The 22,553-nt window shown below is 44.0% G+C and overlaps 1 protein-coding gene across 2 annotated transcripts; it reads right to left on the bottom strand.

Moving 5' to 3' along the window:
- Positions 1 to 67: 67 nt before the first annotated feature.
- On the bottom strand, positions 68 to 22,360 carry LOC306916424 (keratin, type II cytoskeletal cochleal-like). 2 transcript variants are annotated; one of them, XM_079494267.1, is made up of 22 exons: positions 22,227 to 22,360; positions 18,049 to 18,361; positions 17,122 to 17,330; positions 16,402 to 16,462; positions 15,135 to 15,230; positions 14,709 to 14,873; positions 13,253 to 13,378; positions 12,250 to 12,470; positions 11,247 to 11,293; positions 10,627 to 10,671; positions 9,881 to 9,925; positions 9,688 to 9,744; positions 5,532 to 5,588; positions 4,545 to 4,601; positions 3,849 to 3,929; positions 2,975 to 3,031; positions 2,600 to 2,644; positions 1,933 to 1,989; positions 1,616 to 1,669; positions 813 to 869; positions 550 to 606; positions 68 to 196 (listed from the first exon to the last, which is right to left on the bottom strand). In XM_079494267.1, the coding sequence occupies exons 2-22, from the start codon at positions 18,310 to 18,312 to the stop codon at positions 135 to 137; spliced, it is 1,920 nt and encodes a 639-aa protein (XP_079350393.1). In that variant the 5' UTR covers positions 18,313 to 18,361; positions 22,227 to 22,360; the 3' UTR covers positions 68 to 134. The 2 variants fall into 2 exon arrangements, with proteins under 2 accessions (XP_079350393.1, XP_079350394.1); XM_079494268.1 differs by lacking the exon at positions 1,933 to 1,989.
- Positions 22,361 to 22,553: the final 193 nt, after the last annotated feature.

Raw genomic sequence — 22,553 nt, 5'->3', positions numbered from 1 at the left:
ACCATCCTTATGTTGCACATTAGGCTATGCCACTTTGACTTTAATATTCAGCTTGTCAAAACATGTAAGGCCATTGATGAGCATGTACTAATGCCAAAGGCGTTTAGTTTCAGCTGTAAGAAATGTTTGCTGTCCTAGGCTTCCGTCGTCTTGATGAGAACCGGTGGTGACTCAGGTGTCTTCATCACAGGGGAGCCTGCAGGAAAGAAGGCAGTTTAACCCATTAAAATCAGGAAAGCAAAAAGCATCAACTGTCATTATACGTTTTTCAGAAAAAAAACAGTGGTTTAGAACAGCGGTTCTCAAAAATAGCACATGCAGGCTGACAGCGTGTCACTTCGAGCCGCACCTGTAGGCTACTGTACGCCTGTTTTTGAAATTAAAAAAAGAAAATTGTTTTCAAACTGTTTTAGTGAAGTACAATGTTTGTACAAAGTATAAATGTATAAAAACGCAAAAATGTCCACCACGAGCTTGTACGTTTTCTACTTGTTAATTCCCCCTCCAAAAAACAGTATTGTTGAACCCCCAAAGCTGTAAAATACATACTTGGTGCTGGAAAGTAACATATGGGGACCTCTGGTTCCTCACACTTCACCACAGGGACTGGAAGTAAAAATTGCAGTTAATTTTTTTTTACAGTATATACAGTACAATATTATTTACCCAACAGTGTGAACAGTATAGGAAAGGTGAGGACATTGTAGCGATTTGGTTAAATCTACATACTGTGGGTCCCACATTGAAACCTGTCTAATGGTGTCAGTGACACAGGAAATATAGTCGAAGCCCCACAGTGGTAAAATACGTACTTGGTGCTGGAGAGAGGCAGGCGATCAGCTCAGGCTCTTCCAGTTTAAGCACAGGGTCTAGAGGAAAGAGTGCAGTTTAAATGTATATCCTGTAGTGACAGGGAGGCATACTATGGTCCGACGGAGCATTGGTTCGACATGTGTCCGCACCTCGGACTAGCGCCTGCTCCCGTGCTTGCGGTTATGGTTGCGGGCTTCTGGGCGCGGCTGCACTAATAACTTTGGGGTGGGCCCGTCTAGAGTTTGAATGGACAGGTATCAGTCAAAAGGGAGACATCGAAGAGGAAGGATGGATGGGGAAGGATCAACATATGGAATGTCAGAACCTGTTCTCCATACTCCATATGGGCTTCCATATGGGCTTAATTGCGACAGCAGATCGCATTTACTATGACATCAGTCATAGTGATGTCACGATCTGGGCACCATATATGGGGGCTTTCCCATGTATGGGGATTTTGAGTGATACACTGACAGGAATTGCACATTTTCATAGTAAATGCGACCTTTGGTCACAACAAACAAACATAACAACTTGATATATGGAGATACAAGGTTTCAGCCCAATTCGGTTTGTTTACTCAACTGACAGTGCGTGTACTGTCTGTGGGTTTACAGCCAAACAGCCAAACAGGACCGATCACCGGTGTGAACAAAAGAGAATAAACATTTTATTAAACCTACATACTGTATAGGCCCCATTGGGTCCCACTCCACAATGACAACTGTTTGGGGAAGGCCTGTCTAATGGTATGAGTGACACAACAAACATAGTCAAAGCCCCACAGTGGTAAAATATGTACCTGCTGGAAAGTAGCAAGTGTTCAGCTCAGGTTCTTCCTTTGTAGGCACAGGATCTAGAGGAAAGAGTGTAGTTTAAGCGTGTGTATTCTGTAGATATTTTTGGTTACACAACCATATTTACTCAACCTACACACAAACCCACTGACAGACAGAACAGGTGTGAACAGTAGTCTATAGAAAAGATGAGGACATTGCACGTGGCTTGGTTAATCTAAATACTTTGCGTCCCACATTTAAAACGGTTTAGGAAACCCTGTCTAATGGTGTCAGTGACACAGCAAATATAGTTAAAGCCCCACAGTGGTAAAATACGTACTTGGTGCTGGCAAGTGGCAGGCGATCAGCTCAGGCTGTTCCAGTTTAAGCACAGGGCCTAGAAGAAAGAGTGCAGTTTAAATGTATATTCTATATACATGGATCCAATGTAGTTATTATTTAGTGACAAGCTCTTGTTTCACTAACATAAATAGTCTGACATGTTGTGTGCTTGTAGATTGGCTATATTTGCTACTTTTGCATGACACTGCAGTATGACAAAGTAGAGCATTAATATATATTAAAACCAGTTCACCCGGGTGTGATTTAATTACGTCAGAAATTATTTTGAACATAGCAACCATGCTCATTTTTTCTGCACAAAAAAGCCAGTTGTAGGAGTGGTTTACACCACTCAAAAATCACACCCGTGTGAACTGAGTGGTGTAAGGTCTTATATAGCCTGATCAGCTGTGGTCTGGCGTAATGTCTGACGTAATGAAATCACACCCGGGTGAACTGGGTGACCGTAGCAACCATGCTCATTTTTTACGAACAGACAGACAGACACGTAAACTAACAAAGCCAGTCGTAGGAGTGGTTTACACCACTCAAAAACAACTTGATATATTGGAGATACAAGGTTTTTGCCCGACAGCGTCAGTTTGTCTAATGAGTGACACAGCAAACATAGTCGACGCCACATAGTGGACTGGTGAAATACGTACGTGCTGGAAAGAACCAAGTGGTCACCTCAGGATGACCTGCAGGACCTAAAGGAAAGAGTGCAGTTTAAATATATGTATGTATGTATGTATGTATGTATGTATGTATGTATGTATGTATGTATGTATGTATGATTATGTACATACATCTGTAGACATTGTTGTTTACACAACCATATTTACTCAACCTACACACAAACTCACTGACAGACAGAACATGTGTGAACAGTAGGCTATAGAAAAGATGAGGACATTGCAAGTGGCTTGGTTAATCTAAATACTTTGCGTCCCACATTTAAAACGGTTTAGGAAACCCTGTCTAATGGTGTCAGTGACACAGCAAATATAGTTAAAGCCCCACAGTGGTAAAATACGTACTTGGTGCTGGCAAGCGGCAGGCGATCAGCTCAGGCTCTTCCAGTTTAAGCACAGGGCCTAGAAGAAAGAGTGCAGTTTAAATGTATATTCTATATACATGGATCCAATGTAGTTATTATTTAGTGACAAGCTCTTGTTTCACTAACAGAAATAGTCTGACATGTTGTGTCCTTGTAGATTGGCTATATTTTTGCGTGACACTGCAGTATGACAAAGTAGGACATTAATATATATTAAAAAAATCACACCTGTGTGAACTGACTCACTGAGTGGTGTAAGGTTTTATATAGCATGATCAGCTGTGGTCTGACGTAATGTCTGACGTAATGAAATCACACCCGTCTTTAAAGATCTTTGGCTAGGTAGGGTCGTCTTCTGATGTGATGATTTGTGACCATGAAGTTGATTCAGCTGGAGTTTTTGTCCGATGTGAGGTATTATATAAGGTAAGGTATTATATAGCCTGATCAGCTCTGATCTGACGTAATGAAATCACACCCGGATGTGATTTCACAACTGGCTTTTTTTGTGCAGAAAAAATGAGCATGGTTGCTACGGTCATCCAGTTCACCCGGGTGTGATTTAATTACGTCATAAATTATTTTGAACATAGCAACCATGCTCATTTTTTCTGCACAAAAAAGCCAGTTGTAGGAGTGGTTTACACCACTCAAAAACATAACTATGTTCCAAAAGTTATCGTCCGTAACAAGCTGGGTAGTGGGAGACTTTTGGGGACAAAAGATGCAATTACTGGGGGCAAGAAGAAAAAACTAAAGTAAATTAATAATAACTAGTTACTTTTGGCAGGGAGTAATAAGTAATATATATATATATGTTTTTTTTAAGTAACTAGTAATACGTAATATATTACCATTTTTGAGTAGCTTTTCTACTGTTTGTGCTGGCAACTGGCAGGCGATCAGCTCAGGCTTTTCCAGTTTAAGCACAGGACCTAGAAGAAAGAGTGCAGTTTAAATGTATATTCTATATACATGGATCCAATGTAGTTATTATTTAGTGACAAGCTCTTGTTTCACTAACATAAATAGTCTGACATGTTGTGTGCTTGGCTATAGAGAGTATGCGCATGCTTAAAATGAATGGCACATCGAGTGGCAAATCGAGTGGCAAAGCAACAGGCAAAGTGAGTTTAACATTGTTTAATGTTTAATGCAATCAGATATAACTTTTCTGTGTGGATGTATGGGCTGTCAAGGCCAGAAAGTAGTTTTTTGCCACTCAGTAGGCGTTCCTGCATAACTTCCTGGTTTGATGATGATGTCACACGCATACGCTCTATATTTGCTACTTTTGTGTGACACTGCAGTATGACACAGTAGGGCATAAAAAAAACATAACTTGAGAGATACAAGGTTTTTGCCGGACAGCGTCAGTCTGTTTAATCAACCCACAGCCAAACAATGTGTGAACAATAGGAAATAAGAGTTTTATTGAACCTACATACTTTGGGTCCCACATCGCATTGAAAACGGTTTGAGAAACCCTGTTTAATGATATGAGTGACACAGCAAACATAGTCGAAGCCACATAGTGGTAAAATACGTACGTGCTCGAAAGTAGCAAGTGGTCACCTCAGGCTCCTCCTTTTTAGGCACTGCAGGACCTAAAGGAAAGAGTGCAGTTTAAATATATGTATGTATGTATGTATGTATGTATGTATGTATGTATGTATGTATGTATGTATGTATGTATGTATGTATGTATGTATGTATGTATGTATGTATGTATGATTATGTACATACATCTGTAAACATTGTTGTTTACACAAATCAAGCGTAGCGATATTTCATTGAGGCACGGAAGGCAGAAGGTTATATGTACTGTATATAGTTTCCCTCATTCATCCCTATAGTAATTCATTCTGCTTCTTTAAATCAGCTGCCTCTCCAGGCCACGCCCTCATTCCCACAGTGCAATTCAGGCGGCCTACTTAAGCAGCCTCAGCTCACTACTCATTCTCCATGCTGAGCTCTCAAGCAGCTCAGCATGGAGCTTGTGTTATTACAGTGTATTGTTGTTCATGGATTATTGTATCTTTGGCTCTGCTCTGGGGGGGGGGTTGTTGATATCAGAGCAGTGTCTCGGTGCACAGATAATCGGAGATATCAAATGTGATATCAGACCTGTGTCTGGATACGCAGATTATCTGATATCACATGAGCAGAGCCATTCCGCCATACTAACATGCAATAGCTTTGCAATAAATGGTTTATGGTCAATCTGAGCTGAAGTGTCTCAATGAACCACATTTACTCACCCTACACACAAACCCACTGTCAGACAGAACAGGTGTGAACAGTATTAGAAAAGAAGAGGACAAGCGGTTTGGTTAAATCTACAGGGCAGGGAGTAATAAGTAATAATGTACTTCTTTTTTTTTTTAAGTAACTAATAATACGTAATATATTACCATTTTTGAGTAACTTTTAAATACTTTGCGTCCCACATTTAAAACGGTTTAGGAAACCCCCTGTCTAATGGTGTCAGTGACACAGCAAATATAGTCGAAGCCCCACAGTGGTAAAATACGTACTTGGTGCTGGCAAGTGGCAGACGATCAGCTCAGGCAGTTCCAGTTTAAGCACAGGGCCTAGAAGAAAGAGTGCAGTTTAAATGTATATTCTATATACAGTATGTAATCGGGATCTAATCAGATGCCAATTGTGGAGCCGAAGATTCGTCCTGAGGTCAGGGGTGAGTTACGAATCTTTGAAGAAGGCGTTTGATGATAGTGATATATGATGATAAGATAATGTTATCTTATAGATGTCCTTAGTATCCTTAGTATCCTTAGTATCAATAGCTTAATCTCCCTCAAACCTGTCTAGGCCCTTTCTTTATAGTCTTGAAGATGTCGTCTCTGACGTCACTGTAGTGACGTCGGAGTGACATCTCATATCCTCGGTAACACTCCCCTCAGTGAAGCTACTAGCTTCACTATCCGTGGTCACTATTCGTTTCCCTTGCTACCGCAGCTGTGGTCTGGGAGTACGATCAGTTGCGTCACAGGTCGTGTGTAGGTACGACTGCGTCACTGCGTCTAGGGGGCCGCGTCCTGGTGTCAGGATTCTTCGCGAGGGGCGATTGGTCGATGTAGGACCGGAGAATGTCGCTGCCTCTTGCGGCTGAGCAGTTCGGCTTCAGGATGGGTGACTGGTGGCGTCGGTTGGTATTACGGATTGGGTAGAATTCTGCTTTCTTAACAGGCTCTGGCCTGCTGCTATCTACCTGGGGGGCTTTGGCCTCCTTTGGGCTCCCCCCCTCACATCCATGGCGGCCATCGTCGCTCCGGGCTCTTGCCTCAGGTGCGCGAAGGCTTCCTTTGGACTCTGCTCCTGCTTTTAAGGTGTGTTTATTCTTGAGCTTGATGCTCCTGTTTCTGCTCGCTCTAGTGGCGGTAGGTGTAGATCACCGTGCTTTCGCAGATTTCGTCAGGACACTGACCAGTTGTAGGTGAGTGTTCTATGGTCTTGGCAGCGTTGGGGTTGGAGCGTATGTAGTTGTTGTTGCTCAGAGCCTCGACTGCATGCTGGAGGTGAGCTGCAGGACGATGTTTGGGCCGTTGTCGGCGTACGCTGTCGTGTTGTTTGTCCTGTTTGTTCCGCTCCCCCCCTGCGTTGCTTCAACGCAGTGGCCTTGGTGCGTCCTTTGTAGGACGAGGCTGGTGAGTCGGACAGCACTAGGCTGCGGAACGCCGACTTCACCTTATTCCCCCTGCTCCCCCTTTTCCATCTTTTCTCTGGTGGCGTGTGGAGGACCCTGGAGGATCGCATTGTCACACTAGAGTCTGTGGAAGTTGGCATGGTGGCTTGGGGGCCTTACAGCATCTGAAATGATGAACAGAAGAGGCGCCATAGCATCTCGATGATGATGTGCCTGACCGTGGCGTAGGATCGTGTCTGCATCCAGCTAGTGGCTCCCTGGGGAGCGGGCACTCGCTGCATCATGACTGACCTGAGGCTGGGCAGGCTTTCTCCGCCGGGGAGTCCGGCCAAGGCTGCGTGTGGCCTCGTCTGTGACCCTGGCGGGTTCCCGGGCTGGGACGTGCTCGCGTCAATTGGTATTAACGCTAGTTCGTCGTTCCTCTGATAGGTGTTGGTATTCGGGTTGCCCGCTGTGATTAACAGTTGTCTGGGGCGTGCCGCGTGATGAATAACTGCGGCTGTCAGTGAGATTGCTAGAATAAAGAAACCTAGCCGGCCTAGCCTAGTCGGCTTGACTTTGTTCGGTTTCATCTCGTTGACCTGCAACAGCTCTTTATCGAGCAGGACGTTGTCGTCTCTCTTGGGCGCCGGGTGGGATATCTTCCTGGCGCTGGTCTGCTGTTGTAGATTCTCTGTCTGTGCAGGCTCGTTTTGAGGCGAGCTCACACAAAAGACGAGGTGGAGCGTGGCGACTTGGCCACTCGTTGGGGCCAAAGTGCCGCTCTCCTTGTTCCTTGTCTGTGCGACGCTAGACTCGTATTGTTTGGTCTCTAGCTTTCGCCGTGTGCCCACGCTTGGGGCGGGGATGGAGGCAGTCTTAACTCCCAGTGCTATAGCGGTTAGAGCTGTGCTTGAGACATGGGCAGTTGCCGTCTCGGTCGTTGGTGCTGCGACAATTGGCGCCTTGAGGGCGTTCGGGTCGTAAAGCTGAACGTCCTCGGTCGCTTGGCTGTCTGCTTGACTGCTCGGGTAGGAGCTGGGGCTAGAGCCGTCGAATGTTTCGAGGATGATAATCTCCCTGCCGAGTACGTCTGCCAGGACACCCAGTGACTGGGATTGGTTCACCGACAGGTTGGCTTGGCTGTGTTGCCTGGCCCATACGTCTCTGCGTTGTGAGGCGGGCGCTGAGCCAGATTCGCGGTCGTCTCTTGGTGCACAGGTTTGTGCGCTGTGACGCGGGTCGGGGCTCGGGGACCGTGCACGTTCATGGTCATATTCATGTTCACGTGCAACGTGGTGTCGCGGTGGCCTGAGGCCCTGCGGGTCGCCGTCGTCGTCCTCGTCCTCCTTCTTGCTGGTGGGCCTGTCAGGTGGACGAAGGGTGGCTCGGTTGGGCGGGGGTGTTGGCCTGCTCAGGCTGACCTCCGCACAATTCTCTGTTGACTCATTCAGTACGCTGCTAGCTTGCGTCAATGTAGTGGGGGGTGACTTTGGCCTTCCCTCTATCTCTCCTGAGTGGGGGTTCGTTGTTAGCTTTCCCTTTTGAGTGGCAAGGTGGCTGGAAATGCTGACGCAGCGGTCGACTAAGTCGAGGCTGAGGCTGATCGCTCTCCCCCCGTCGACCGTAGCGTCGGGGGCTGGTGTAGGAGCATTGCATATGCCATTGTCACGGCCTGGTGAGGTGGAGAGCTCGCAGGCGTCGCTGTCCAGGTGCTGGATCCCAACATCGGAGGTCCGAGTGGATTCTGCGATGTAGCACCTGGGTTGGGATGGTGTATCTGCCGGCCGTGCCGCGCCCTGAGCGAGGGTCGGCTCGGGAGGCACTGTAGATTGGGCGGCGGCCGGGCCCTCCTCGGTCGGGCGGGGGGCACTGTCCGCGGACTTCTCGGCCAATTGTTTGGCCGACTCTACGCGTCGTGCGATGTCCTCGGTGTGTCCCTGGGTCAGAGACCGCACTGTGGCGGGTGACGGCGGGATGTAATGTCTGTCATCTGACCGATCATCTCGCTGGATTGGTGGCGCAAGGTTCCCGTCGCCTGCTTGGGCGAAGGCTCGGGTGATTGCCTCGATCAGCTGCTCATGGCGCATTTGCGCTGTAGCTTCCCGTTGCTCTGCAGCAGCTTCCCGTTGCGCTGCAGCAGCTTCCCGTTGCGCTGCAGCTTCCCGTCTCTCGTAAAGCTCTCGCTCTGCAGTTGCGCGTTTCTCATACTCGGCCTTGTTGGCAATCCTGGCCACGGCGAGGGTGTTGAGGGTGCGCAGAGCTGCGATGAAACGCTTGTCCTCTAATAGGGACATGATAGGGTTCTCAGTTGAGATCTTGGACTGTATCTAGCGTCGGAAGACGCTCCTTAGGTTTTTTGGTGACGGTCTGGCGTTGTCGTCAGGTCGTCTAGAAGTCAGATGTGTTGAGGGCGGTCGTCCTCAGCGTCTGGCGTTCTTTGACGGCGTTCAAGGACCATGTAATCGGGATCTAATCAGATGCCAATTGTGGAGCCGAAGATTCGTCCTGAGGTCAGGGGTGAGTTACGAATCTTTGAAGAAGGCGTTTGATGATAGTGATATATGATGATAAGATAATGTTATCTTATAGATGTCCTTAGTATCCTTAGTATCCTTAGTATCAATAGCTTAATCTCCCTCAAACCTGTCTAGGCCCTTTCTTTATAGTCTTGAAGATGTCGTCTCTGACGTCACTGTAGTGACGTCGGAGTGACATCTCATATCCTCGGTAACACAGTACATGGATCCAATGTAGTTATTATTTAGTGACAAGCTCTTGTTTCACTAACAGAAATAGTCTGACATGTTGTGTGCTTGGCTATATTTGCTACTTTTGCGTGACACTGCAGTATGACACAGTAGGGCATTAATATATTTTGCCCGACAGCGTCAGTCTGTTTACTCAACCCACAGCCATGTGTGAACAATAGGAATTAAGATTTTTATTAAACCTACATACTTTGGGTCCCACATTGCATTGAAAACGGTTTGAGAATGAGTGACACAGCAAACATAGTCGAAGCCACATAGTGGTAAAATACGTACGTGCTGGAAAGTAGCAAGTGGTCACCTCAGGCTCTTCCTTTTTAGGCACTGCAGGACCTAAAGGAAAGAGTGCAGTTTAAATGAAAACTGTCCAGGACACCCTGTCTAATGGTATGAGAGACACAGCACACATAGTGGAAGGAAGGCCCCACAGTGGCAAATATATGTATAGGCCTACGTGTTGGATACTTACAGAACCAAAGCGGTTCATGCTGTGACTGTCCTTTCATCACAGGGCCTAGAGATAGGAATGAACAGAGTGCAGTAAGTCCAAACTGCTACATTTCAGGGGGGGAGAAAGAACCTGTGTTACAACAGATCCAATGTAGTTATTTAGTCCCAACCTCTTGTTATTACTTTATTTGTCACGTAAGGGATAATATCTGGCTAGGTGGTCATTGTCGGGAGATAATTCACCTTCAGGGAGTTTAACCACCTCGCCGAGGTGGTTAAACTCCCTGTCTGTGAATTATCTAGATATTAGCTAGATATTATCCCGCTTATTACATGACTACCTAACATAAATTAATACATTGACCCAAAACACAACAAAAAAAGTTCACGCTGGCTACGTCTGGCCAGCTGCAGGGCTGCAGCACTGTCGGAAAACAAGGCAGTGAGTTGATCAAATCGAATCTCATTTTCGGGTACTGCTTCGTCTATTTCTCGCTCAAATGTTTTCAAAAACATTTTTTGAGAGCAATGTTTAGCTGTAAATTACATTGTGTGTCACTAGTGTGTGTGTGTGTTTACACGGCTGTCATGTTGGAAACAGAGGGTTTGATTAGGCAGAGGTCTGTTATACAGCGGAGCGGTCATTATCAACACATAACTCACCACTGAATTCAGCGATTGACCAATCAGAATCAAGCATTCAACCAAGCCATGTAATAAATATTTATAACCCCCCATTTAGAAGAAAAGTTGTGAAATACGTACTTCTTGGTCCTGACCGTCCTGGATACGACGTATCAATACACAGGCCTGGGGGAAAGAGTGTCGTTAATGAAACACCAACTACAAATACATCTGTAGACACTTGTTTTACTACTATACTATACTACACTACACTACACTACACTACACTACACTACACTACACTACACTACACTACACTACACTACACTATACTATACTATACTATACTATACTATACTATACTATACTAATACTATACTATACTATACTATACAACCCGATAGCCAAATAGAAGAGTGTAATTTTCTTCCTCCACAGTCTAGAAGAGGATTGCAGAAGTTTAGGCCTTTTATTGAACCACTTGTCAACCAGGCGCCAATATGGCGGCCATGTCATTATCTAGACATGATTATTATACCAATTTTCTAGAATTTAAGAATCGTGACACAATATGATCTGCAATGTGGACAGTTTTGTGGTTGTTTCTATTTTTGAGATACTACTATAAAATAGGGATTAAGTTGAACATTGGATCCAAATACCAACTTAAAATAACAGATCTGCAAGCTCACACAGCAGGTCACACATCTTATGAGTGTCTGCTTGAGTGTGTGCTGTGTCACTAGTACTGAAACACTTACTGTTGTTGGGCACTGACTGAATGCTGATGATAGACTGATATCCAATCCTGTGAGTGACAAGAGGTTACACACTGTAAGACATGGGTTCCCAAAGTGGGGTCCGGGGACCCCTGGGGGTACTTGAGGGAGTTCCAGGGGGCACCTAGCTAGCTCAATTATAGTTATGGGTCTGTAACTCTGAGAGTGTACAAATTTGTACACTCTCAGAGTTAAATTAACAGTGGTTTTAGAATATACATTGGGGTACCAGAGATAGAAATGCCATTAAATCAGGGGGTCCGTAGCATAATGCGTGTGAAACTGGGGGTCCTTATAATTAATATGTTTCGAAATCACTGCTAGAGCCGTAAAAATCTCCCTTATCGGGGTCACTGGCATATGTTTTCAAATGGGGGGTCCGTGGCCTAATAAATGTTGATTTGGGGGTCCTTGACATGAAAAAGTTTGGGAACCACTGCTGTAAGATATCACAACCAGCAGGCAGCAGCTAGCATAAAGAACCACTTGACATAGAAAGATAGGTTTTTCAGAAAACTTTTAGGATTTAGAAGCCATTTCTTTTAGAATCGGCCTCGGGTGTAAATGGGTTAACCCATTTAGGCCTGACGTCGAAATTTGAAGAAATGTCTTCTAAATCCTGACAGTTTTCTGAAATACCTCATGTTTCTATATCAGTGGTGCTCAATATTTCATGTCAAGGACCCCAAAAATTATATGTAATTGGCCGCCAAACCCCTGCAGGGACATCCCATGCAGAAGCAAAGATTTGAGTTAAAAACGTTCGCTCTGAAAGAATATATATATATTCAAAGATTTGCATTTACATTTTCACAAATTTTCAAAAATAGCAGACCTATAAGTGCCGCGCTACGAGCTTGTAGATCTGCTATTTTTCAATATTTTTCAATAGCTAAAGTATATATGGTGCTTTAAGCATAAATGCTTAAAGCACCAAACGTGGTTCCCGCCCCCAGAATGGGTTTTTAAATCCCAGGCCATTCACCTCTCCTCCTCTCCCTCCAGTAGCTTCCTGTAGGTGGAGATCTCGATGTCCAGGGCCAGCTTGACGTTCATCAGCTCCTGGTACTCCCTGACCTGCCTGGCCATGTCGTGCTTGGCTCTCTGCAGCGCGTGCTCCAGGTCCCCGACGCGAGCCGTGGCGTCCTTCACCGCGTTCTGGCCGCGCGCCTCCGCCTCTGATATCTGGTCCTCCACGGTGGAACGCTGAGGGTGTTGGAGGTCAGGGGGGGTGCAAAGGGTTAACACCCCTGAGCGCACAGGATGGAGTTCCCCCGCCCTAGTATCAATTAGTAACGCCCAGCGCTCAAGACGGAGATTGATCAAAAAGGACGGAGATTATTGATATCAGAACCGATCGCATCGCTCCACAGGCTGGGAGCGTCTGTTGCGCAACACTCGGTGTTATTTTCCAGTGGGACGTGAATAACTTGGTCTAAATCATTCCGTCCAATTCTAAGAAAATATTATGTGTTAGACGGCCCACCGCGGTCCTGTCGCTAGTCGCGTTAGAATTAATCATACCTCCCGTTGTTGCCGATCACCTCAAGAGTGTTTTGGCTACATCAAGCTACTTCAGCCACATCCGGGATAACATCCGGTCCGTTGCTAAATGTTCTCCGCATGCTATAAATCGCTGGGCGCTATGATTTAATGGATTAAATAACCCTGGGCGATCGGGGTGATCTTATTTGATTATAAAATATTTTTGATAATCAATAATAAATAATCTATCACTATAGTTAGTTTAAAGGATTGTTGAGAACAGACCTCAGAATGTACTTGTTTCTGTGTCGCACTGTGCTCAGATTGCATGCAGCGTCAGACTCTGATCAGCAGCCTTAATAACAATGACACAAAGTCACCTTTCACAGCATTTGACATGTCAATTCTTTACAGTTAGGTGTGTTTCTTTTTGTCTTTATTTGCTGCTACTATACACATCATCAACACAAGCGTCAGTGGTGACTCTGACTGTGAGTACTCGCCTGTGCCTTCACGGAGTGGATCTCGTTCTGCAGCCGGCTGATCAGGCCTTTGAGCTCGGCGATCTCCAGCTTGGTTTCACTCAGTTCACTGCTGTGCTGGTCGGCCGTGGCGGCCATCTGGTCAAACTGGTGCAGGCGGAAGATCGAGTAGAAGAGGTTTAGTTTGTTACTTACGACACACCTCAAATAAAATGTTTGTATTTTGTCATGTGACGTATCCCGTGTAGAAAATGGCAGATCTACGACAGAGACTGTATTAATCAAGCATAATATTGGACTGACACGTTTATGAAACGTTTATTTGAGCTAGTGTGACTGCCTTCATTGTTCTGCTCCCATTGTTAACAAACCTTTGTTATTGCATATTTAAATACACAAACAACATGCCTGAATTAAATTATTCACGCTAAAGGATTAGTGAGAGTGTTTTTTCTTTTCTTTTTTGTAAAAGTACAAGTTGGTACAATTGGCTCACAGCCTCTGCCTGCATGAAGACCAAAGCCCTAATATTTTCCTGGGTCAAGGGAGGATTCCTTCTTGCTAAGCTAGTGGCTAAAAATATTTTGACAGGTCTTGATGTCATCGTAATGCCTGATTTTACACATGCTGAAAATAGCAGATCTACAAACTCACAACGAGCTAGTAGCTGCTTATAGATCTAGTTTCTGAAAGCAACCAAACACAACATGACTTGTCTTATAGCTCTACTGGGTCTCTTCTCCATTGGTCACTCCCTAACATTTTTGTCTAGTTTTTATCTGACAAAATATTTAGTTTTGGTCATCGTAGATTAGTCTTTAGAGAAACAAGAGGAACTAACCAGGTGCTCAATGGAGGTAGCAGGATGTGATAATGATAAAAAGGTGCTCACACGGATCAAAAAACGGGATCAATACATGATAAAAAGAGAAGGATCCGGGGCGACACACAAGGTTAAAAACTGAGGAACGCCTTTATTAATTTAAAAGGCAACTGCCAACATGTTTCGACCTAACAGGTCTTCATCTTGCCCTGATGAAGACCTGTTAGGTCGAAACATGTTGGCAGTTGCCAGGGTCAAATCAGCCATTGGGCCAGTGGGGCCGTGGCCCAGGGGCCCTTGGCTCTCAGGGGCCCTTCGAGGAAACTGGACCGCGTGGTATTGGGTTTGAGGCCCTGAAATTGGCCATTGATTTAGTTAAATTTAGGTCAAAAAGATGATAAAAACACAAAAAAACACAAAGAATGTGCACGCACGCGCGCTATGGGGGCCCCAAAAACACTACTGGCCCAGGGGCCCTCATGGGGGTTAATCCGTCCCTGGCAGTTGCCTTTTAAATTAATAAAGTCTTCCTCAGTTTTTAACCTTGTGTGCCCGGATCCTTCTCTTTTCTCTTTTTTTCTCTCTTTATATCGTAGATTAGTCTTTATTTAGTTTTTATTTAGTTTTAGTCCATGGAATCACCCTTCTCCTCACCTTGACCTTGTACCAGCTCTCGGCCTCCGTGCGACTCCGTGCAGCGATGTCCTCGTACTGGGCTTTGACCTCTGACACGATCTGGTCCATGTCCAGATCGCGGGAGTTGTCCATCTGGACGACCACCGACGTGTTCTTCGTGCTCTCCTGCAACTCACACAGTTCCTGTGGCAAAACCAACAGCGCTATGGTGAGCGGCACAAAACTACCATGACGGCAAACGCAAACAGAATAGGTTTTCATAGCTCACTCATTTGATCGAACCCTTTAAGACTAGGGGTGCACGATTATAAAATTAAGGTCATATCTGCCGATTCTGACAGACGGATTATGTTTGCTTATTATGAATAGGGAAGCCAGGGTTCATGTGGTTATGTATGCTTTATTAGAATCAACGGCAGGATGAATTGTGTAAAGATGCGTTACCATGTCATAGAGTCTCCTGAGGAAGTTGATCTCATCTTCCAGACTAGTGACCTTGTCCTCCAGGTCCACCTTGCACAGATAGCCAGTATCCACATCCTAGATGAAGACACCATGAATCAGATAAATCCTGTGTACAGTAGCCTACAGTACGTCATGTCCCGGTTCTTCTCTGTGATGGAGTGCAGTGTTGTTTTTGGCAGCAGATTTCTATTTTAGTTTTAGTCATAGTCTCTTGAAACGTTTTCATTTAGTTTTAGTCACATTTTAGTCACCTAGAATGTTTTAGTGTTTAGTCTAGTTTAGTCTAGTCGACTAAATATCATAAGATTTTAGTCGACTAAATCTACAGTTGATTTAGTCAACTAAAATGTATTTTGGCGGGCCTTGATGCCGTCATAATGATTGTTTTTACACTTGCTGAAAATAGCCGATCTACAAGCTCACAACACGTCGCGCTGCGACGCGTTGTGAGCTTGTAGATCTGCTATTTTCAGCATGCAACCAAGTGTAAAATTACGTAACTGGATCTGTTGTCCACTAGTTCCTTCCTAACATTTTAGTCTTAGTTTTATTTGTTGACGAAATTGTCAGTATATTTAGTCTTAGTTTTAGTCATCGTAGCTTAGTTTTCATTTAGTTTCCATTTAGTTTTCGTCAGTGGAAAAAGGTAGTCGACGAACATTTTTCGTCTTAGTTTTAGTCGACGAAAACAACACTGGTGGAGCATATCACATTTTATGTGAGTTGGTCAACTGAAGGCCTGAGGCCGATTCTATAAATGCCTTCATTAGCAGCAGTTATTTTTGTGACAAGGAGTAAGGACCCCACAAATGTATATAAATTTGGCCACGGCCCACGGACCCCCGTCTAAAATTAAGAAGAGATGATTTGTCATTTTAAAAAAAAGTATTCAAAAATGTTAAAAAATAGCAGATGTACATTAAAGCTCGCAGGGAGCTTGTAGATCTGCTATTTTTGAATAGTCCACGCTAAATCTAAAATTCCACAGATGCTTTCTCGGTTTTAATGGGTTTGGTTAACAACTGTGGATAAACACTGCATTAACACACAGTTAAAACCCCTGTTTTCACTTTAACTCAGAGTAACTCATACGAATAATTTGATTTTCTTTTACACTGCACAGATAATTCAATCTTTCCTCCTAATGAAAGGTGTTTTTACTTGTCGAGGTTAAGAAAGTGTTTTTGCTGTTATTTGCTGGGAACAACTAATGCATTTTCCAGTACTGTCTAACAAGGATTTGTACCTTTTTAAGATTGACAAACTCATTCTCCGTTTCATTCCTCTTGTAAATCTCCTCCTCATACCTGCAACCAGACACAGGGAAACAACAACACGCCAGGTTACATTTATGTGACTTAGAATCTTAGATTAACGTTACAAACATAGAAGGACCACTTCACACGAGATGGCACCATTTCTTTGTCTCAGAGGAGATCTGTGGACAGTTCAGAAACCTGCCTACCAGTGACATCATCGGTAGGCAGGTTTGGTCATTAAAAACGAGATTTCAAACTTTCGTTGTGGTTTCATCAATGTACAGAACAATGGCTTCTATTTCAGCATGCTAACTTTCCAGGAAGAACAGTCTGCAGTTTAGCTTGTAATCCCCCTCGAAGATGTCATTGGTACTAGGCATGTTTCTGAACTGTCCACATCATTTCTCCTCTAAGACAGAGTTAGTAGACAAAAATGCTACCAGCTTAACCCATTTTGACCTGAGATCAGATTCTAAAAATGTCTTCTACATCCTGACAGTTTTCTTAAAAAGCTATGTTTCTATGTCAGTCGTTCTTCGATTTTTCAAAAATAGCAGACCTACAAGCTCGTAGCGCGCCACTCGGTGGCGCACTATGAGTTTGTAGATCTGCTATTTTTCAATAGCTAAAGCATAACATGATGCTAACACATGATGCTAACACCAAAATGGGTGCAAGGACTGTAAGCGCTCCCTTTAATGTCTTACTTTGTCTTGAAGTCCTCCACACTCCTGTGCATGCTGTGATTCTCCTGGTCCAGCCTGCTCTTGTCGTTGCTGACCATGTCCAGCTGCCTCCGCAGGTTGGAGATGTAGGCCTTCATCATGGGCTCAATGTTGGACGAGGCTGTGGTCTGCTCCTGTAGCAGCGTCCACTTGGTCTCCAACATCTTGTTCTGCTGCTCCAGGAATCTCACCTGGAAAAAAACACAAACAAAAAACATTAACGGGTGTGACTGTAGGCTACGAAATGTACATGTTTAATTATGAATGTTTCGTGCAATGGATTAATATACTAAACTAAAGTATGAATGTATTAGGACCACCAGCGGTCCAAATGCACCCTCACAGGGTCTGTAACTCCAAGAGCGTACGAATGGAACCACATGGGGCCCTTTTGGGGTCCATTCAATGGTTAATTTCATACACCCTCTGAGTTAAATTCCAGTATTAGTTCAGTTCAGTGATTCGCAGCATTTTACATTTCAAGGCCCCCGGTTTGATATGCATCATCAGGTCACAGACCCCATTTTTGTTTATCCCTGGGACGCCCTATCTGTCACATTCTCACTGTTTATTTCACTCTGAGAGTGTGCAAATGGAACCAAATGGACCCTTATGTGTCCATTCGGTTCCATTTACAGACCCGTAGAGTACCGGAAAGTACATTTTATTTGTGGAGCACCTGTCACTGTCAAAGTTTTAAAACAGAAGAAGAACAACAATAATAGCCAAAATATGAAATAAACCAATCAACCAATGAGATAGAGGAAATCAAAATATTGGACATCACAACACAGGACGAGTCACAACAAGTCACATTATGATCAAATGAAGCAATGTCGATGTCGCGCACTGTAGTCAGACGTTCAACTTTCTCAACTGGTGATAACACTGGTGGAACAGGCCTCTTACCTTATCAATAAAGGAAGCAAAGCGGTTGTTGAGGCCCTTGATCTGGTCCTTCTCGTGGGTGCGGACAGCTTGGACGGTGGGGTCAATGTCCAAGTTGAGCGGCGCCAGCAGGGTCTTGTTGATCACCACTGAGGTGATGGGACCCCCCAGGTAGGGTCCACAGCTGGCCCTGGTGCTGCTATAGGACCCCAGGGACATGCTACTGAAACCTCCTGCCGAGCTGTACAGGCCGGAACGGCTGCTGCCCTTCTTCCTCAGACTCATGGTTGGTTTGGTGGTGGTTGACTTGTTCTGTGTGGTGGAAGAAGAGTCCCTGTTGGTGTGGAGAGAGCCAGGAGTGTTAGGGGAGGTGAGAGGTGTCCTGTGTTGACGTAGGCTTTTTATACACACAACAAAGGGTGTGGCATAATATAATAGTGTTAAGTTATGTGGCTCACCAATGTGGAGGAACCTGGTTGGTCTGTCACATACCACCACCCCCCCCCCCCCCCCCCTCGATCAGGGTGTCTTACTGGTTTGAAAACTTTAGTTGCTAGTGACTTTATAGATTGTGAGTATTATTACAAAACATACCTTAACCAATTCAGCCATACAGTATATATACATTTTGGCCATTTTAAAATAGCCGATCTACAAGCTGTATAGATCTGCTATTTTCAAACGATTAAAAAAAAATCACACCCGTGTGAACTGAGTGGTGCAAGGTCTTATATAGCCTGATCAGCTGTGGTCTGACGTAATGTCTGACGTAATGTCAGTGACCATAGTAACCATGCTCATTCATTTGGGCCCCACGTACAGGTACATAGAAACATAGAAACAGACAGACAGAAAGCTGGTTATTGGAATGGTTTGCACCACTCAAAAAAAATATATTGTATGCATTTGAAAAGTTGTGAAACAGGTCATTCTGCATAATGAATACTTTCTACTTTTGGTACTTTAAGTCCATTTAGCTACCGATACTTTGGTAATTTTACTGATGAAACTTTTGAATTCCAGACTTTTAACTTGTAACAGAGTATTTCATTGCAGTATTGATATAGTATTTTTACTCAAGTAAAACATGCGAGTACTTTTTCCACCACTGGCCCCACAGCTACCCATCGCTACACCAACGGGTTGCATTGTTCCTGCCGCTGGTCAGGAATCCTGCCTCCTTGAATAGAACCAAGGTATTCCACTACAGGTGTAGCCTGGCGCAGCCACACTTCACCCGCCCCTATTGCATATGCATATTCCCCGAGGCGGATTAGCCCAGCGCAGTAGTATATTAGTATCGCTACTACAGGTGTTTCCCAAAACCACCATTTAGACCTGAGGACGATTCTACAAATGTCTTCTAAATCCTGACAGTTTTCTGAAAAACCCATGTTTCTATATTAGTGGTTCTCAAATTATTTCATGTCAAGGCCAAAAATGTTATGAAATTGGCTGCCGACCCCCATCTGAAAATATGTTGTTCAGGCCCCCAGAAGCAAAGATTTGAGTTAAAAACGTTCGCTCTGAAAGAATATATATGCAAAGATTTGAGGCACAATTTCACGATTTTTCAAAAATAGCAGATCTACAAGCTCGTATCACGGCACCGGCTTGTAGATCTGCTATTTTTCAATAGCTAAAGTATAACGTAATGCTTAAAACACCAAAAGGGGTTCCCGCCCAAAACCACACAAAAATACTATAGCCGATCTACAATCCGATCTATTTTAAATATTTATTTAAATATTGAAAATCTGTGATAAATTAAATAAACACTGAGGATTTTACTGTGTTAATTGCTAGAAACGTATAACCATACAGGAACCCTGGCGTCCCAATTCACATCATAACAGGCGAACATCCAGCTAAAACAGTCAATCTACACTACAGGGTCACAGATATGTGTCGCAAACGCAGAACATGAGCCGGTAAATCTGATATTTTCGGTGAAGACATTTGGTGTAGAGCGAAAGGAGGGGACCGCATGGACCCAGAGTTTCCAGAGTTCCACTTTCTGTTGTCAGTCGTTCAATAAAATTAATTCGAGTGATCCGTGTCAGTCAATAATAATGTGGGAACACAACACTGCCTTAGTGCCTATTTTCCTTACAAGATCTCCATCCAGCTGATTCAAATTCAATAATAATCAATGGCTCTGACACTTGCTCTTAGCAGTAGGCTAACTCCTGCCCTGTGTTTCATACTTTTTATTAAAGTGACTTCAGCGCTCGATAATAAGCATTCATCACCAGGGATTGAGAGACCAGTAGTTGGTTTTTGTATAAAGGGACACAGAAGTCATCAAATGTAGTGTGTATGGACTGTGGCTCTGCTGTTTATGTGGAAACAAGTTCTGGTTCTACCGAATAACCTGTATGGTGGGTTGGATCTGAGTCTTCACTAACAGAGTGTGGAAGAAAATCAATACAAAGACGGGTTGTGTCAATAGAAAGCCTACTTTCCTTAGTGGACGCACTCTGAGCCCCCCACCACACGTATAAACGGTACTTTTTGGCCAAAAAGGGATTTTGTTTCCACCGGGAAAAAAAATACTTTTAGTTACTCCAATGCGCCCTCTACCGATATTGCCCAGAGAACTGCCTCATAGAGAATATTTTTCCTCCGGTGAAATTAAATCCCTTTCTGGCCAAAAAGTACCGTTTATATGTGTGGTGGGGGGCTCAGAGTGCGTCCACTAAGGAAAGTAGGCTTTCTAATGACACAACCCGCCTTTGTTTTGGTGAGTAGCAAAAACGTTCTTTTAAAATACGCTAAAGAGGAGAGGCTGGTCTGATTTCGATTTGAGATTTAAAACCGAAAGTCCCATAGCCTTATACTGCAGGGCAGAATCGTAGAAGCAGTAGAAGGCTATGGACCAGAGCTAGTCTAGTTCACACTGCTGACATTCTGTCTCGTGAGCCTTTGATCTGAGTTGGCCTTTAAAGGCCGCACATCCAATCAGACCCTAGAGAATCATCTGGTGGCCTAGCTGCTCTTCACACGCAGCCCTTAGATCAGATAAGCTCACTTTATGATCAATCAGCCGGCGAGGGTTTGGACCTCCATTGTATTCATTCTTCCCAGTGTCAAAGAAAGAGAAAAGAATTCTGTTTAATCATAAGCTGCAGTACAGTTTGAAGGTAAACACACACATCCATGGTGACAGTTCTGTACTGAGAGTACTGAGTCCCAACCCGTTCCTCTTTATTCTTGTTTAAAACAAATACATTGTGAAATAAAATAGCCAAAACAAGCTCATGACGTGAGCACTTGCATGATTAACTAGGTCATTCATTTACGAAATAAATGTAAAAAAATTCAAATGTGGAGTTACAAGGTTTCTGATAGGCCTATTTTATTCATACTTTCAATTCTTGCCAATTCTATATTCTGTCACCTTTGATGTCATCCAATCCGATGGTAACCAAGGGAGACTGTGCTATACGGCTGCTGCTGTTATGTGGCGCACCAATGTGGAGGAACCAGCCGGTCTGTCACATACCACCCTGGGTCCCTGTCCGCCCCCCAGGAGTGTTGGAAAGTAACTACGTATACTTAAGTACTTATAAGTAAAAATAAATCAGGTACTTTTACTTTACTTTCCGAATTTTAAATTGAATTGAATTCCGATTTTCTATACTATTACTCCACTACATCTCAGAGACAAATATTGTACTTTTACTCCACTACATTAGTTACTAGTTAGCCTACTTTCTAGATTTTGATTATTATTACAAAACCTACATTAAAATGGAGGTTGGGTTTGTATAGGAAGGGGGCGGGCCAGCTAAAATAAATATCAAATATCTAAATACTGAATCGAGCAACTTAAAACTGTCTGGGGTGTTCACATAAGCCTGGGTAGACGATTAAATTACCAAAACTTTAAGTGAAATATCCCTTTAACCAATCTGACAATCTAACAATCTGTGCTGTTGTTGTCAGGCTTGGCTACAACAGGTTGCAACTGCAGACTCTCTCCACATGAGGGCAGCATAGGGATGGCTGCTTTCTGTCAACCTTCACAAACGCATGCAATTATCTGTCAACTCAAAACACTTGCTGTTTCCGAGCCTCCGAGGTGTCCCAAACAGAACTAGACTACATTCATTCATTTGTAGTCGCCTACTGCGGTGAATAAGATATACAAGCTCACAACGTAGTTCCACTTTGAGTCACATTGATTTATAGCATACCTTTATTATTGAGCTGGCCTCGACGGAATTTCAGTCGCCCAGGCCTTGTTGGAAAGCCAGGTGACGCGAGGCTAGTAGTAGTCGGTCGCCCACAGAGGCAGCACAGCAGTTTGATTTAGAAAGATACAGTTCTGTGTGAGACTGAGACACAACAATACAAAGGTAAGAAATAACATTAAGTAGCACCATTAATAATACAAAAGTATAGGCTACATAAAATAAATGATACAAGCTCTCCTATATGCAGAACATCAACAACACCAGGTTATAGCCCAAACATTTAGACTCTCGTAGGTTTTTTTCGATTCTGACGAATCTACGAGATTC

This window comes from Electrona antarctica (assembly GCF_951216825.1).
Source record: "Electrona antarctica genome assembly, chromosome: 23".
Classification (NCBI taxonomy): domain Eukaryota; kingdom Metazoa; phylum Chordata; class Actinopteri; order Myctophiformes; family Myctophidae; genus Electrona; species Electrona antarctica.
This window is presented reverse-complemented; position numbering and strand designations above follow the sequence as displayed.

What these genes read in the sequence shown, in the direction of transcription:
- LOC306916424 (XM_079494267.1), bottom strand. Translation starts at nt 18,312, where the DNA reads ATGAGTCTGAGGAAGAAGGGCAGCAGCCGTTCCGGCCTGTACAGCTCG. An exon ending in AGAGCTGGTACAAGGTCAAG is followed by an intron (nt 13,379 to 14,708) that starts GTGAGGAGAAGG and finishes CGCCTGCACCAG; the next exon opens with TTTGACCAGATGGCCGCCAC. An exon ending in TCAGTCAGTGCCCAACAACA is followed by an intron (nt 10,672 to 11,246) that starts GTAAGTGTTTCA and finishes TCTTTCCCCCAG; the next exon opens with GCCTGTGTATTGATACGTCG.